The sequence below is a fragment of the Gopherus evgoodei genome, chromosome 3, assembly GCF_007399415.2.
Source record: "Gopherus evgoodei ecotype Sinaloan lineage chromosome 3, rGopEvg1_v1.p, whole genome shotgun sequence".
In the NCBI taxonomy this organism is placed as follows: domain Eukaryota; kingdom Metazoa; phylum Chordata; order Testudines; family Testudinidae; genus Gopherus; species Gopherus evgoodei.
Window position 1 is genome coordinate 116,516,408 of NC_044324.1, and position 15,072 is coordinate 116,531,479.

Here is a 15,072-nt window from a genome sequence, read left to right on the forward strand (position 1 = left end):
AGGAAAGGAACAGGGGAGTAACTGCCTCTAACCAAGATAGCACCTTATCCCAGCAGGTGTTCCCTTTGAAACCACTGCTTCTCCAGGTTCCAGTGTAGAGATTACAGATTAGACCATTGCTATCTTTCCATTGCAAAACTCCTATATCTTATCTGTCATCCAAGACCATCTTTATTTCAGAAGAGAGATGGGAGAAAATAGGAGTGATGCTTGGCAAATCAGAGCTAACAACGTTTCTGACTCAACTATTGGCTAATTGGTCTCATGAATACCCAGCACAATTCTTTCTTTGTTGCAATTGTTGGCTGGAAGCACATTAGTATATAAAGATCTTGATCCAGATCCAGTACTAGATCTCTTGGTGAACTCATTCTCAATATTATTTAACAGTTACTTGATGTCAGGTCCAGATACAGATACCAGACTCCATATAAGGGGAAACATATCTGGACTTCTATATGAGTTGGGGAGGTGTGGCCAAAAGAGGAGACATGAAGTAATATAAACTTGTCTCATGCTATGGAAGAGTGAGCTTGATGGTCCACTTTCAGCAGATGATTCTTCAGAAACATGGTGTATATATAAAACAGATAAGAAGGCAGAAAACCTTCAGCACTGCTTTGAGAAGCAGCCTTGTTCATGCCCTGGGCAGAAGCTCTCACTCTATTCCTCAGGATTCTGTATGAAAAAAGGAAAGTCATGGCTGACCAGCTCATCAAAACACTTAAAAAATCAAGGGAATGCACATTATGTGCATTACACACAGGTTGAAAGCCTCTTGAAAGAAAACAGGTTCCTCAAGTCCAGTGGAAGAAACAAAAGATGTGGTACATGAGGAATGGGGGTCTGTGGTCACCAAGAGGGCTAAAAGGCCTGTATACCTCCCCTGCCCTCAACCACTGAGTAAAGAAAATTGTAAAAGGAACAGACCACAGTGATTGTAATCACCTAATTAAACTCAGGTCTTGGCTCTCAGACCTGATTGAGATGTAATTGGAACCTCCTCAAACTTCAAAAAACACAAAACGTAGTGTAATGAGAACCTATCCTGACCCAATATCCAGTGCTGCCTAACCCATCAGCTGCGAACCTGAGAGGCTGCAACTAGTGTCACTCATTAAGGTGACAATCACCCTCCTAGAATACTGACGAAAAAAAAATCATAAAATGTTTGTGTTACTGAGGATTAGATGTTGGTGTTAGAAAAGACAAATCAGGGCAAAGTTAGCTGAAGCATAGCACAGTCTAATGTTTTTACAAGAAGGCTTACACACAGGGCGCTAGGCCAACATTTTTTGGAAACATAGGTCAGAGACTAGAAGCATATTGCACTAAGAAACTTAGGAGAACGTTGCCTCATCGTTACATAAGATTCAGGAGTACTGCAGTTCTTATCAGTCCTCTGGCAACATGCAGATTCCTGTAGTGATCTTGATCTGTGTGCTACAAGTTTGAATAAAACTACTGTTCAGTTTACAGCTGCCAGGCCCCTCTCTCTTTTCAGTGAAAGGCTCTTGCCTACTCACCACCTCCTTCTCCAAAAGGGTTTCAGAGACTGGCATATTCTTAATGAAACTTCAGTTCCATGTTCTATCAAACCTGATAGTTGTGTGAACTAAACAGGCCTCCATCTCCAATGTCACCACAGTCTTCCTCAGATAATAGGGAGTGATATTGTTGCCCTCCCGGTTGAATCCAAGCATCCAAAGGAAGTAGAAGTGCCTAAATTAGTTGTGAACAGAACTTACAGAGCAACAAAGATGTATATGGCAGAGGAATACAAGCCTCAGCTACAATTCCTCTAGTTACTATGCATTTTCTGAAAAGAGCTGTAATTTTGTGGGCAGTGAGGTCACACATCAAACGGGGAGGTCTGTTAAGCTCCTACAAGATCTTCCAGCTTTATCAAGCACTGCAGAGTCAACCCTCTCACCTAGGCTGTCAGCGTCTGGTGTTATTGAATGGGGTGCATTAATAACCCTTAAGCTCCTTTTCAATTCTATATAGGTAAATTGAATCCTTCCTCCTCCCGAGGGATAACTTGCTGCTTTCTGCACACCACTGTGAAGGCTGTCTGACATGGAGGGAACAGACAGGAACAATTCTGTCTTACCTGTGCATTTTCATTCTAGGACCTTTCACGCCAGATGCCCCTTTTGAAGAACAGCATTATGTCCATTTTTTTTTCTTCCTATTGCTCACTTGTTAAGTGCTTTGAAAGGGAAAAGATGTTTCCTCCAGGATATCCCTAAATTTCATGTAAAATCTCTGTTGCACGTGGTTTGAGTTGAACAGCACTTTCACACTTTGGTATACGTAGCATTTTTCAGCATTGGAAGTTAACATCCTGGGGAGTTCTTCCTAAGGTGTAGCCCAGGCTCAGAGCAAAGATGTGCTTAGCCCCTAGTTGGTGTGGAGATGGGGAATGTCCTACTGTAAAGTGACTGACATGGACAATCCTAGAATGAAAATTTACAAGTATTTCTTTTATGGGCCAAGCTCCTTGGCCAGACTATATCTCTCATGATACACCAGTCTCCCCTCAGGGCGTAAGGAGAGGGTAACATCATGGGAGTCCCCTGTGCATGTAGGCTGCAGTGGAGGACAACTCATACAAAAAAGAATGGGGATATGAGTAAATCAGAGTACAATGGGGTACAAGTCTCATGAGGCACCACAGCAGGATGTCCAAATTATTTTGGTTTTGGACTCTGAATATTTCAGTTTTTGGGTGTTTAATGAAAAATTGAGATTTTCTGTGGAAAGCAGACATGAAAAAAATCTGAAAAAACCCAGCTCTCCCCACCCCCCTACCTGCAACATTTGCTTAATTTAATGTGCTGAAAGTGGAAGCCAAGGGTGACTCACTTAGCCATGTCTATGTCTACTTCAGTTGAAATGTATTTCAGGAGAAGCCACAATTTGCAGGATTTTTTTTTTCTGCATCTGGTAAATAACCAAAAGATATGACAGTATTAATCCATTTTAGAGGCACTACCCAAATCAAAATACTGGCCACAAAGGAGGCCTAATTAATAAAAAACAACAAAAATAAATAACCCCATATTCTCATTGTCAGTTTGTTGTGACAATCTTGTAATTAACATATCAGGATAAACTCTAAAACCAAAGTTTGGTTTCCATGTCTTTTAATCCTATAATGTTTAATTCACAGAATTTATTAGAAGCCAACAGGTACCTGATTAGAATACAAGATGTAACCCAGTTTAGCTGCTGTTCTGAGGAAATCTGTGTTTCATTCAGGTAAACAAATATATTAAAAATTACCGAAGGGGGGAGTGATAAACAAAAAACTAGACCTCACAGGTGACTGGTTGCTAATTTAGAGTTGGAAAGAAGTTGTCCCAGGTCCTTGCCACTGTGCCCTGAGGAAATTTTGGAATGGAAAGAATCAAGTGGAGTTACATATTCCTATGGAGCACTGAGGAGAGGTTATTAGCATTAAGTGGTTATATCTCACTTCCATCAACTTCCTGTCAAAAAAGTTATGTATCCCTCAACTCTATTAGCTACAGCTTAAGGGATTCTTATAACCAGCTATGAGAATGAAGCACAAGTGTTCGGTATCACCAGAACCCGAAGTTGTAATTGTAGCCCTACATGTATTTTACTTGCAGTGTAAATTAATATACTACAGAATTTAAAGATTCCATCATCACCACTTTCATTTCCAAGGTCAGATCAATCTTCCCTATGTTACTGGCCCCTTCCCAATTTTCACTTAAAAGACAGGAAAAACATACTGATAATATATTGTAGCAGTACTGGATAACACTGATGTAGCTACACTAGTTTTCAAAAGCCTCTTATAGATTTCCATATATTTCAAGGTTTAAAGCATACAAGTAATTTTTTTTTTTCCCTTTTGGCAGGGTCTATGAACACATCCGCAATCTTAGCCTTTTTCTTTTCAACGATGCACTTGTTATTTCAAAACGTAGCATCTCTTATATGCCATTTGAACGGACCCCAAAAACAACTTACCAGTTCTTGGCAGCAGTAGCTCTTCACAGGCTTGTTGTAGAAGACATTCCACGTTCAAAATGTATGTTTTATAACATTCCTCCAGTGATCAATAATGTTGGTTTAGAATGTTCCTTCTGTGAGCTATAATCTGCTGTTAGTTTGTTTTATTGTCATTGAATTTGACCTACATAAGAAGTAATGTAAGCATGAGGATAGGCCATTTGTATTTATGTGGTGAGGTGTAAGGTACCAAGCTACAGTTCTTTAGTGTTTTCCAAAAATAGATGGACTAACTCCCCATACACAAGTTCAGCTAACACTACGCTTCAGGTAATTGTCACCCCTTATCCAGACCCATGTTGAGTAGTTCTGATCATTACAGAGTTCTGGCTTAGGGTCTGTCTACAATGAAGTTTTATTTCTTCTTTTAAGTTCTATTTGATTGCTAAATGACTTGAGTTAACTAATGTTTGTACATGTTAGTGTGGAAGAGCCACAAGCATGGAGTGCAGGGTAAACCAAAAGTGTGTGTATCCTGGAACAAGCATGTGTGAAGTGTCCCGACTGCCACATACAGACTAATTTCAGTTAATTGGCAATTAAGTTAAAAACTCTAGTGCAGGCCTATCCTTGCATGGTTTCTTCCCCCCCTACATCCCATATAGATAACATTGTGTGCACATGTGTCTTAAGCTATTAAAAACCCTGGCCTCACTTATGCCAGAGGCTATCATCATCCACCCACAGAAATGCAAGAGCTGAAGCAAAAGCCAGCAGATGTTAGGATGGGTAGGAAAAAGATAGAAAATGTGGCAAAAGACCACCTTCGCTTAACCACCAGATCTTGCGTGACCTACAAAATAAAAAGGCGTCATATAAAAAATGGAAACTAAGTCAGATTAAAAGGATGAATATAGGCAAACAACACAGGAATGCAGAGGCAAGATTAGAAAAGCAAGGGCACAAAATGAACTTAAACTAGCTATGGGAATAAAGGGAAACAAGAAGACTTTTTATCAATACATTAGAAGCAAGAGGAAGACCAAGGACAGAGTAGGCCCACTGCTCAATGAGGAGGGGGAAACAGTAACGGGAGACTTGGAAATGGCAGAGATGCTTAATGACTTCTTTGTTTCAGTGTTCACTGAGAAGTCTGAAGGAATGTCTAGTATAGTGAATGCTTACGGGAAGAGGGTAGGTTTAGAAGAGAAAATAAAAAAAGAGCAAGTAAAAAATCACTTAGAAAAGTTAGATGCCTGCAAGTCACCAGGGCCTGATGAAATGCATCCTAGAATACTCAAGGAGTTAATAGAAGAGGTATCTGAGCCTCTAGCTATTATCTTTGGGAAATCATGGGAGACGGGGGAGATTCCAGAAGACTGGAAAAGGGCAAATATAGTGCCCATCTATAAAAAGGGAAATAAAAACAACCCAGGAAACTACAGACCAGTTAGTTTAACTTCTGTGCCAGGGAAGATAATGGAGCAGGTAATTAAAGAAATCATCTGCAAACACTTGGAAGGTGGTAAGGTGATAGGGAATAGCCAGCATGGATTTGTAAAGAACAAATCGTGTCAAACTAATCTGATAGCGTTCTTTGATAGGATAACGAGCCTTGTGGATAAGGGAGAAGCAGTGGATGTGATATACCTAGACTTTAGTAAGGCATTTGATTCAGTCTCGCATGATATTCTTATAGATAAACTAGGAAAGTACAATTTAGATGGGGCTACTATAAGGTGGGTGCATAACTGGCTGGATAACCATATTCAGAGAGTAGTTGTTAATGGCTCCCAATCCTGCTGGAAAGGTATAACAAGTGGGGTTCCGCAGGGGTCTGTTTTGGGACCGGTTCTGTTCAATATCTTCATCAACGATTTAGATATTGGCATAGAAAGTACGCTTATTAAGTTCGCGGACGATACCAAACTGGGAGGGATTGCAACTGCTTTGGAGGACAGGGTCAAAATTCAAAATGATCTGGACAAATTGGAGAAATGGTCTGAGGTAAACAGGATGAAGTTCAATAAAGATAAATGCAAAGTGCTTCACCTAGGAAGGAACAATCAGTTTCACACATACAGAATGGGAAGAGACTGTCTAGGAAGGAGTATGGCAAAGAGAGATCTAGGGATCATAGTAGACCACAAGCTTAATATGAGTCAACAGTGTGATACTGTTGCAAAAAAAGCAAATGTGATTCTGGGATGCATTAACAGGTGTGTTCTAAACAAGACACGAGAAGTCATTGTTCCGCTTTACTCTGCGCTGGTTAGGCCTCAACTGGAGTATTGTGTCCAGTTCTGGGCACCGCATTTCAAGAAAGATGTGGAGAAATTGGAGAGGGTCCAGAGAAGGAGCAACGAGAATGATTAAAGGTCTTGAGAAAATGACCTATGAAGGAAGGCTGAAGGAATTGGGTTTGTTTAGTTTGGAGAAGAGAAGACAGAGGGGACATGATAGCAGTTTTCAGGTATCTAAAAGGGTGTCATCAGGAGGAGGGAGAAAACTTGTTCACCTTAGCCTCCAATGATAGAACAAGAAGCAATGGGCTTAAATGCAGCAAGGGAGATTTAGGTTGGACATTAGGAAAAAGTTCCTAACTGTCAGGGTAGTTAAACACTGGAATAGATTGCCTAGGGAAGTTGTGGAATCTCCATCTCTGGAGATATTTAAGAGTAGGTTAGATAAATGTCTATTAGGGATGGTCTAGACAGTATTTGGTCCTGCCATGAGGGCAGGGGACTGGACTCGATGACCTCTCGAGGTCCCTTCCAGTCCTAGAGTCTATGAGTCTATAAGACAGCAGTATTGCATTCTGCCACTGCCATAGTGCAAGGCAGTAAATCAGCTTAACTCCCAGGCCTGTTTACTTTAACTTCCAAATTACTATTACCAGTATTTTCCAGCAGTCAGTAGGGACTGGTGATTTTTCATGGGACCCTGAACGCAAAGGAGATACAGAACAGAGAACAGAACACAAGCTTGCCTAAAGTCTTTCTGTAATTTAGCAGCAGGCAGAAGAATATAGAGTAACAGGGTTTGCAGAATGCACCTTGCAGCTGTGTTGTTCTCTCTCTCTCCCTCCCTCCCTCCTTGAGGCTCCAGAGGCTTTAGACTTCACAGATAGTTCCACCATTAGGGCTATAGCTGGAAGTTTTTTCGATGCTAACTTTTTCAGCAAAAAATACAGACTCATTGACACCAAAACATTTTGTGAATTTGTGTCAATTTTACCACACTGTTTTGGATGACAAAGCCTAAAAAAAATCTGAAAAAATTGAAGTGTTCTGTTGACATTTTCACAAAGAAATTTTTTTTTATTTCAAAATGTACTTCATTTTATTTACAAATTAAAAAGATTGAAGAATTTTGATGTTTTTTGTTTCAGCTTAAGCAGAACACTTCATTCGGTCCAAAACAATCTTTTTTAGGTTTCGATTCACTGAACCTTTTTAAAAAACATTGATTTTAGTTTGACCCCAAACTATTCCTCTGCCCCATTTTTCAGAATTGTCAGCAAACGAAAACATCTGTTATTCACCTAGCACTAATTAGGGCACCCTTCAGAGCTACGCCTTCCATTGCTCCTCCTTAAGGTCTCCTCTCAGCAGGTGGATTGCTCTCACTACACATTAAAAGCTTTCACTATTCAATAACTATTTCTGATATCTGGACATTTTGGCTGAATTTTACCCCAATACCTGAAAAAATAATTCAAGTTTGATCCTTTCCCCATTCAACCATAATGAAATATCTGAATAGGTTCTTAATCAAATCAATTCCTCCCACCTTTTGTTAAGCAAAAGTGCCTTTTACTTAACACCTATGTTAATTACAGCTGTACTTGAAACACTGAAGAAAGGGTTTTTTACCAGATAAGTGGAGGGAATAATATTTTGAACGCCACATAAACAAGCAACTGGGCTAATCAGTCCCTATACAGGGAATCCCCTTGACGCATGCTTAACTTTCATTAACATTAATGAATGTTGTAAGGAGTTGTATGGATGAGGAAAACCTCTCCCCCTGCTTCCTGTGTCCATTTTTAAATGAGAGGGGATTTCTCAAGCCCAATAAAGCAAATACTCGGAGTGCCCATAGATAAATGTCAGTGCCAAGTGCGCACTATTACATCTGCCAAAATCATTATAAATCTAATAGCATAGAAAGCAATTTAACACCAGTAGTGCATACTTCAAACAATCTGGATTATGTTAGTGAAATGCATAGACATAGTTGACTTCTATATTTAGGGGTGGGGACCACACACTCGGTTTATGTTATTTAATCACCCTTAATTTTTTGTTTCAATTTGCAGTATGTTTACCACTTAAAAATCAGTATTAGCATACAAATTATTGAATGAACAGAACCAAGCACTTTCACGTAACTATGAATCAGGTCTTCTTGGTTTTAGATACCTAAACATGCAATGCACACATCAGACAAATCCATGGCTAAAGCCTGTCCCCTTTGCCCAGCTGCTTGAGCACATTCCACTCACATTCAACTTTCCTTGTTCACTCTGTCACGCACCTGGGCTTGACACAGTCAGTGCTGTACACTGCACAGACCCTTGGGAAGCACCTCTGATCTTATGTTCACTTGCTACAATATTACCGGTGCTGATTAGAATGTCTAAGTACCTGTGTTTCTGGGGCAAATCTCTTATTTTACGGGCTAGTAAAACTGAAATGGCCCCAAGTTGAAGCTCTGCTGGACTCCCCTTATGCAGCCCATGTGAGGAAACTGACCTGGACACAGTGCCTAGTGTCACTGCTTGCCCCCCTGCCCCTGAACATTGTTGCACAGGGAGGAAGCAGGGCCAAATAGAAGGGAGAAAAAAATCTGACCCCCCATACCATGCATCACTTCTGTGATGTATCCAGTTTGGGGAGGCAATGCCCTTCATACCCCTCCCAATACCCACCCATAGCAACATGCTTAGTAGCTTCTGTCTGCCTTTCACCATCCCCAAGAGCCTAAGCAACCAGCAGATTAAAAAAAAAATAAAAAAACCTTAAACCGAGAAGGCCAGAATCCATAGTTATATTATGTTAGCATAGCTTCCTCAGACGGCCCAGTGCAGGTCACTGGAGCTATGCCTATACACCAGTTTAGGAGAATGTAGGGTTGAAAGTCAGCATATACTTAGATTTCAAACTTTTAGCAAACATGATTCCTAAAAACATGACTTAACACTGCCCAGTGTCTCCCCTGTGATATCTACCTCACTTTGTGGGCTGTATTCTATGGGCTTCCCAAATGATCAGCCTCACATTCTTAAATCAGACAATCAGAGGTATGTTTTGCTATTGATTATGTCCTTAAACCACTGGAAGTCAGAATTTAAGAGTAAAGCTATTTGCAAGATTCTATGAAACTCTACCACCTATCCCTTAGATAACTTATTGGTCAAGAGCAGTTAATAAACTAAAGCCTTTTTCTTTTTTACACACTAACAGATATCAAGAATGCATTTATTCTACAAGGCCCAAAACGCCAATGGATTTGTTCTATAGAGGATGAAGATGATAAATTTACATGGCTGTCTGCACTGCAAAGTGCAATCAACTGTAGCATTGAGAAGAAATGAGATTCATCTTAGTGTTTAGGATGCCCAACTTCTGTAGTATGTGCTAATTATTTGTGAACAGATATTTTGTACAGTTTCCTACTCCGAGAAACTTTTGTTCAAATTCTGCATCATTACCAAGAAGTTAGCAGTCCTTTTGCTAGAATACTATCATGTGTGCGCCTCAGACTACAGGAACTTATGGAAGAATCACTCGTCAACCTGTAGCTGAAACTGAAATCACCCAACAAGGACTGCTGTAGAAGGTATTTAAGCAGCATAGTAGCAAAAATAGATGTTATGTTTAGAATTTACTTGAACAAACGGCTCCTTATTTTTCTCCTAGAATTACTATTTCCTCTGGGTCTATTCTGACATTTTTAGGAATCTAATGTCAAAGAATTCTTGCAATTTGTTTTGGTTTCATAGAATAGAATTGTGTTCACTAAAGGTTAAGACAGACAATGCTTCAAACACTACTTCAAGAACTTCCTTCTCAGTAAAATGGTAAGATTTTGTGCTTACTATTAACAAGCAGATTAAGACAAATTCTTCTGCAAGTGTATTTTGGTGAAGTATTTTTAGGCGTGTCTACACAGCAAGTTACTGCACAGCAAGCCAAGGTGTGAATCTACAGTGTTCCAGTTTGCCACTCAGTAATGTCCAATAGGGACACTACTACAGTGCTGTGAAAGCTCCAGAGTGCCGCTTAGCTTATAAAGAATAGTACGTTAGGCCCCACTCTAGAAGCAGTGACCACACAGGACATTACTGAGGGGTAAGCTGATGCCCTATAGATCATACCCTGGCGTGCAACACAGAAACTTGCTAGGTATAAAAGCCTTTAGTGAATAAGTCTTATGTGCATACATTAGAGGTGGGAGGAGAAGTGTACCTCAACCTACCAAGGCCCAAATGAAGAATAGAATTTTTGGCAGACTCAATGAAGGACAAAAATTATTCATGTAGGAAATGTAAAAATGCCGTGGATCCACTCCTTTAGTGTAAATAATGTTTTATAACCTTAATTTTGTAATTCTCTATTCTGGATGTCAGATGTATTTTTCAGTAATAAGTGAGAAAAATCTAGTCCATGTAAGATGGAATCGGTGCCTTTGGGATGAAAATGAGGGACCCTTAAGATGGACAAGAAAAAACATGAAGAATAATTTATTACACTGACAGTCTTTTAAAAGAAGTATTGCCTTTAAAAAAAGAAAAGCCTTTTCACATATTCAGTTTTATTTTGTAGATAGACATGGGAGAGGACAATGAATAGCTATTGAGGGAAAATAAGCAACCGTTTAAGCACCAGGAATGGTGAAAGAAAAGAGGCAAATTAGTAGAGGGAAAAAGATGGTGGGGGGGAGTGCTAGAGGGAAGAGAAAAATCGGATCAAGAAATTGATGCTGCTTGTTACAGCAGCCTGCAATAAGTTTAGTTTTTCCAAACAGTTTGAAGAAAAATACTGCGTGCAAACAAACGTCTACAAACTATATTTGCATTTATCCTTCCTTCCCTGTTTATTCACCAAACTACTCACTCTGCAGCAGCATCATAGATTGCATCCACACTGTCCCAGGCACTGTACAAATACAGAATCTCTGGCCCAAAGAGCTGACAATCAATCTAGGATTATAACTAGGATGACCAGATAGCAACAACTGTGAAAACATGGGACTGGGGTGGGGGGATAATAGACGTCTATGTAAGAAAAAGTCCCAAAAAACAGGACTGTCCCTATAAAAACAGGGTATCTGGTCACCCTAAATATAACAAGATGCAACAGGTAGCTAGAACAAACAAATGGGAGACAGAAGGGATTGATGAGGCAACGTTAAAACGATTACTGGTATGTTTTGCATCCCACCAACTTCAATAAAAGGGAATTATGTCTAATTCCTAATGGAATATAAATCCTGCTCACATTACCTGAGTTAAATGTTGATGACCACCACAGAATCTGATGTTCTTAAAACAAAATTGTAGTGAAGATGAGAAATTAAACTAGCCCTTTAGATATCAGATTTTTTTTTAAATAAAAAATTTGGTTTAAAGTTCACATAATGAATATTCAAAATAAATCACAAGAAATCTTTAAAAAACATTAATCCTATTTCTCCTGCCTAGATATAAAACTGGTATTACTGCAGTTAAGCTCTTAATCTGATGTATTTGATGTACAATTCTGTTGATTCCACTGCAAAGATTTGCGACAGTGAGATCCATACATGCATTTAGGATTTCAGAGTAAAAATTTTTTTTACATTTAATTCAAAGGTCTGAATGTCTGATTTATGATTTGTTTTTTTAAAAGCAAGCTATTTTTATAAACAAAACTGCATGGACAATTACATGCATACAATTTAAAAAAAATCATGTTCCTTGACTGTACCAGAGAACCCAGTTGGAAAGTGCAACATATGGTCTTTCAGTGTTACCCCGCTACTTGATAATTAGTTACAATGGTGATGTGATCTTAGACCAGGGGTAGGCAATCTATGGCATGGGTGCCAAAAGCGGCACGCGAGCTGATTTTCAGTGGCACTCACACTGCCCGGGTCCTGGCCACCGGTCTGGGGGGCTCTGCATTTTAATTTAATTTTAAATGAAGCTTCTTAAAGAGTTAAACTGTATTTATTTTACATACAACAATAGTTTAGTTATATATTATAGACTTATAAAAAGATCTTCTAAAAACGTTAAAATGTATTACTGGCACACAAAACCTTAACTCAGGGTGAATAAATGAAGACTCGGCACACCACTTCTGAAAGGTTGCCAACTCCAGTCAGACTATTAAATTTTCTAGGTTGCCTTGCATTTCTCCTTTTCGCTTATACCTGATTTCACTAAATTTAGTCTGACACTTATCTACTAATTGACAACATATTGTGCAAGTGTGATTTCTACACAGGCAGTTTATTTTTTAAACAAGTTATTCATTATAGAAATTTCAATCCACCTACATGCAAATAAAAAGATCCACTTTTTTCATTTCACAGTGTGAAATTCATTACTTCTATGTTAAGGAATGCTAGTTTGCATATGTACAAAAGAAAACAGTAATGTTTCCATGACATTTTCAAAAAAAATATAACTGGAACAGATGTTAAAAGTAGTAAAATTCCCCCACAGTATTTTTAACAACTGCAAGTATCCTGTCAATGTATAGTTATCAGAAAGGGAAACATACTAATTTATTTTCACTGTCCAAACAGAAGTAGTAAATAGCATAAACAGTAGAAAATTTGATTTAAAATGGTTTCTTCAGTAATCAATTGGTAATGTGGTTAAGAAACTAATTTAAAACCAACAGTAAGCAGGGAAGGTCAAGGGCTTCTAAATTGTGATCCATTTAGTTTGATTACATTCAGAAGGCACTGTCACAGAAATCTAGTCAATGTAATTTATTAGTGACTTTTCACCCAAGAGTTACACTGTAGCAGCATTCTGCCTTTATACAGGATGCCTAGGTTTATTTCTAAATTTAAGATAATATCCATTCTACCTTAGCGCTTTTCATTAATAGATCTCAGAGAACTTTGCAAAGGAGGTCAGTATCATTATTCCTATTTTACACATGGGGAAGCTAAGGCACAAAGAGGTAACACGACTTACTAAAGGTCTTCCAGTAAGTAAGTGGCAGATCCGGGAATGAAACCCAATCTGAGTCGCAGTCCAGTGCTTTAGCTACTGCACCACACTGCATCCCTTATGCTTGTACTCTAGAAACGAGACACAGTTTGTGCGACTATATTAACATAAATGAAGGCTAGCCTCACTTTACCAAGAAAATCCAAGATGGCCAACAGCTGAAAACTAGAAGAACAAAGGATTCTGCTGCTCCTTGTGACTGCCATCAAAAAGGTTTAAAAATATATTCCTGCAGATGTGAGAGTTACAAGTTCCAGTTAAAGATGAATCAACAAAATTAAAATATTGTGCTGTTTTATTGGTGTAAAAATCACACAATTGCTAGTTCTGATTCTGCTGAGATACATCCATGCGATTTAACATCTATGATCCCACAGCCAGAAGAAGCCATTAAATAGAATATCTGCTGTTAGTCAGCAATTAATGCAAATTTACATATGAGATCAAAAGGCGTGTATCATACAATATACAACAAAACCTAATACAGTACATCAACCCCAACAACAGGATACACTCAGGGAACTTTTTGTTAATAGTGAAACCTGTCTATATGCCAGAAGAATAAGGCCTGGAGACAAGGTAACAGAAGGTAAACCAGAAGTCCTAAGAAACAAACTTTATTTTTGGGCTGGGAATTAGAAGGTCAGAGAGGTATTGACACATTACTTGACAGTACAATCTGTTACAGTAAAGACTGGTGGATATGATCTGTTAATAAAAGGTAATGTGTGAAGCATGCATTTACAGGTAGTACTCAGGAAATGTGCAATCAATACATTGGGAATTAACACCCAATTCTTTTCACAGAACAGATGACCAAGGAAGGTCTGTTACGTATAGTATCAGTTGTACCATAGGTCATTTATATGCATGCGGCTGAATCAAGATCATGAGTGGAAAAATGTGAACACCTGGCAATCTGGTCACATAATGCACAAAGTATGAAACAAAGATGAAATAACCAATTTCAGATGATATGGCAAGGCAGCCTGCAAGAAACTCTGTGGCAGCCTGAGGGAGCTACTTTATTGCAAAAAAGGCAGGCTTTCTGGAATTGTGAATTACTTGCTAAACTGTGAAAGGTGGTTTGGGAGATCAATTTTGGTTCACATACCAGATTAGTTTTCCTGTTTTACACAATAAAGCAAATGCTGCAGTGTAAGAGGCATTTATGGTATATATGTGCTTTAAGGTTAAAAGTTAACTGACAAGCTGTTCTTTTCTTTGACATGAAATATAGAAACCATTAGGTAATTAATTCCAGTTTGATGTTTTGGCCACTGAAACAGTGCAAACTCAAATCCAGTAGAAAGATCATGCACTCCCAAGGAAATGGCAGGGGAGGCAGTGCCAAGATTCAAGGAAAAAAGTTATCCTGATCTTTTTGATTGAAGTTAAAATACTTAAATGCAAAGATGGACAAACTGGGCAGAACAGAATCACAAAAATTAATGTTGACTAGAGCGCATTGAGCTGAATGAATGGGTCTTTCAATAGGCTTTGAACCCAATCCCCCTTTCCAAATTTAGTAAATTCACAGTTAACGGCAATTGGCTTATAGGTGAGAGAAGGGTCGAAGCTGCTCCAGTTGGACTTCCAGGGAGATTCTCTCTTCAAGAACATCCTGGAAACGAAAGATTTTCAATTTATAGTCCAAAGTGAAAGAACATTGTGAAAAAATTCTTACTGTAAATCAAAATAAGGTAAAATGTAGGCATCAGCTTTGGGCACTCACGTCAAGTTGTTGTCTAAAGAACATAAGAACCCCTTCCCTTCAATAAAGCCATTTAGCAGGCTGCATTCCTTTTTGTGCCACCCAAATAGTAGGCAAGGATAAGTAGGCATGAATT

General features: G+C 38.9%; 2 protein-coding genes across 22 annotated transcripts in view; one reads left to right on the top strand and one right to left on the bottom strand.

Moving 5' to 3' along the window:
- Window positions 1-15,072, top strand: part of ECT2L (epithelial cell transforming 2 like) — a 72,443-nt gene that overhangs the window by 40,309 nt on the left and 17,062 nt on the right. For 6 of the 8 annotated variants that reach the window (XR_003999611.1, XR_003999610.1, XR_003999605.1 and 3 more), the window contains 3 exons: window positions 3,176-3,264; window positions 3,894-4,066; window positions 9,456-9,831. Coding sequence is in view for 1 of the 8 variants with exons in the window: in XM_030556424.1 (XP_030412284.1) it covers window positions 3,176-3,264; window positions 3,894-4,066; window positions 9,456-9,586 (393 nt within the window). In the remaining 7 variants the exon portion in view is untranslated. Of the gene's footprint in view, window positions 1-3,175; window positions 3,265-3,893; window positions 4,067-9,455; window positions 11,216-15,072 lie in introns of those variants that run through there. The other 2 variants (XM_030556424.1, XR_003999609.1) reach the window with 2 other exon arrangements.
- The window catches only part of REPS1 (RALBP1 associated Eps domain containing 1), a 106,447-nt gene continuing 104,874 nt past the window's right edge, over window positions 13,500-15,072 (bottom strand). For 13 of the 14 annotated variants that reach the window (XM_030556429.1, XM_030556432.1, XM_030556428.1 and 10 more), the window contains one exon: window positions 13,500-14,846. In XM_030556429.1, the coding sequence (XP_030412289.1) occupies window positions 14,778-14,846 (69 nt within the window). In that variant the 3' untranslated portion in view covers window positions 13,500-14,777. The remainder of the gene's footprint in view (window positions 14,847-15,072) is intronic. The other variant, XM_030556435.1, reaches the window with a different exon arrangement.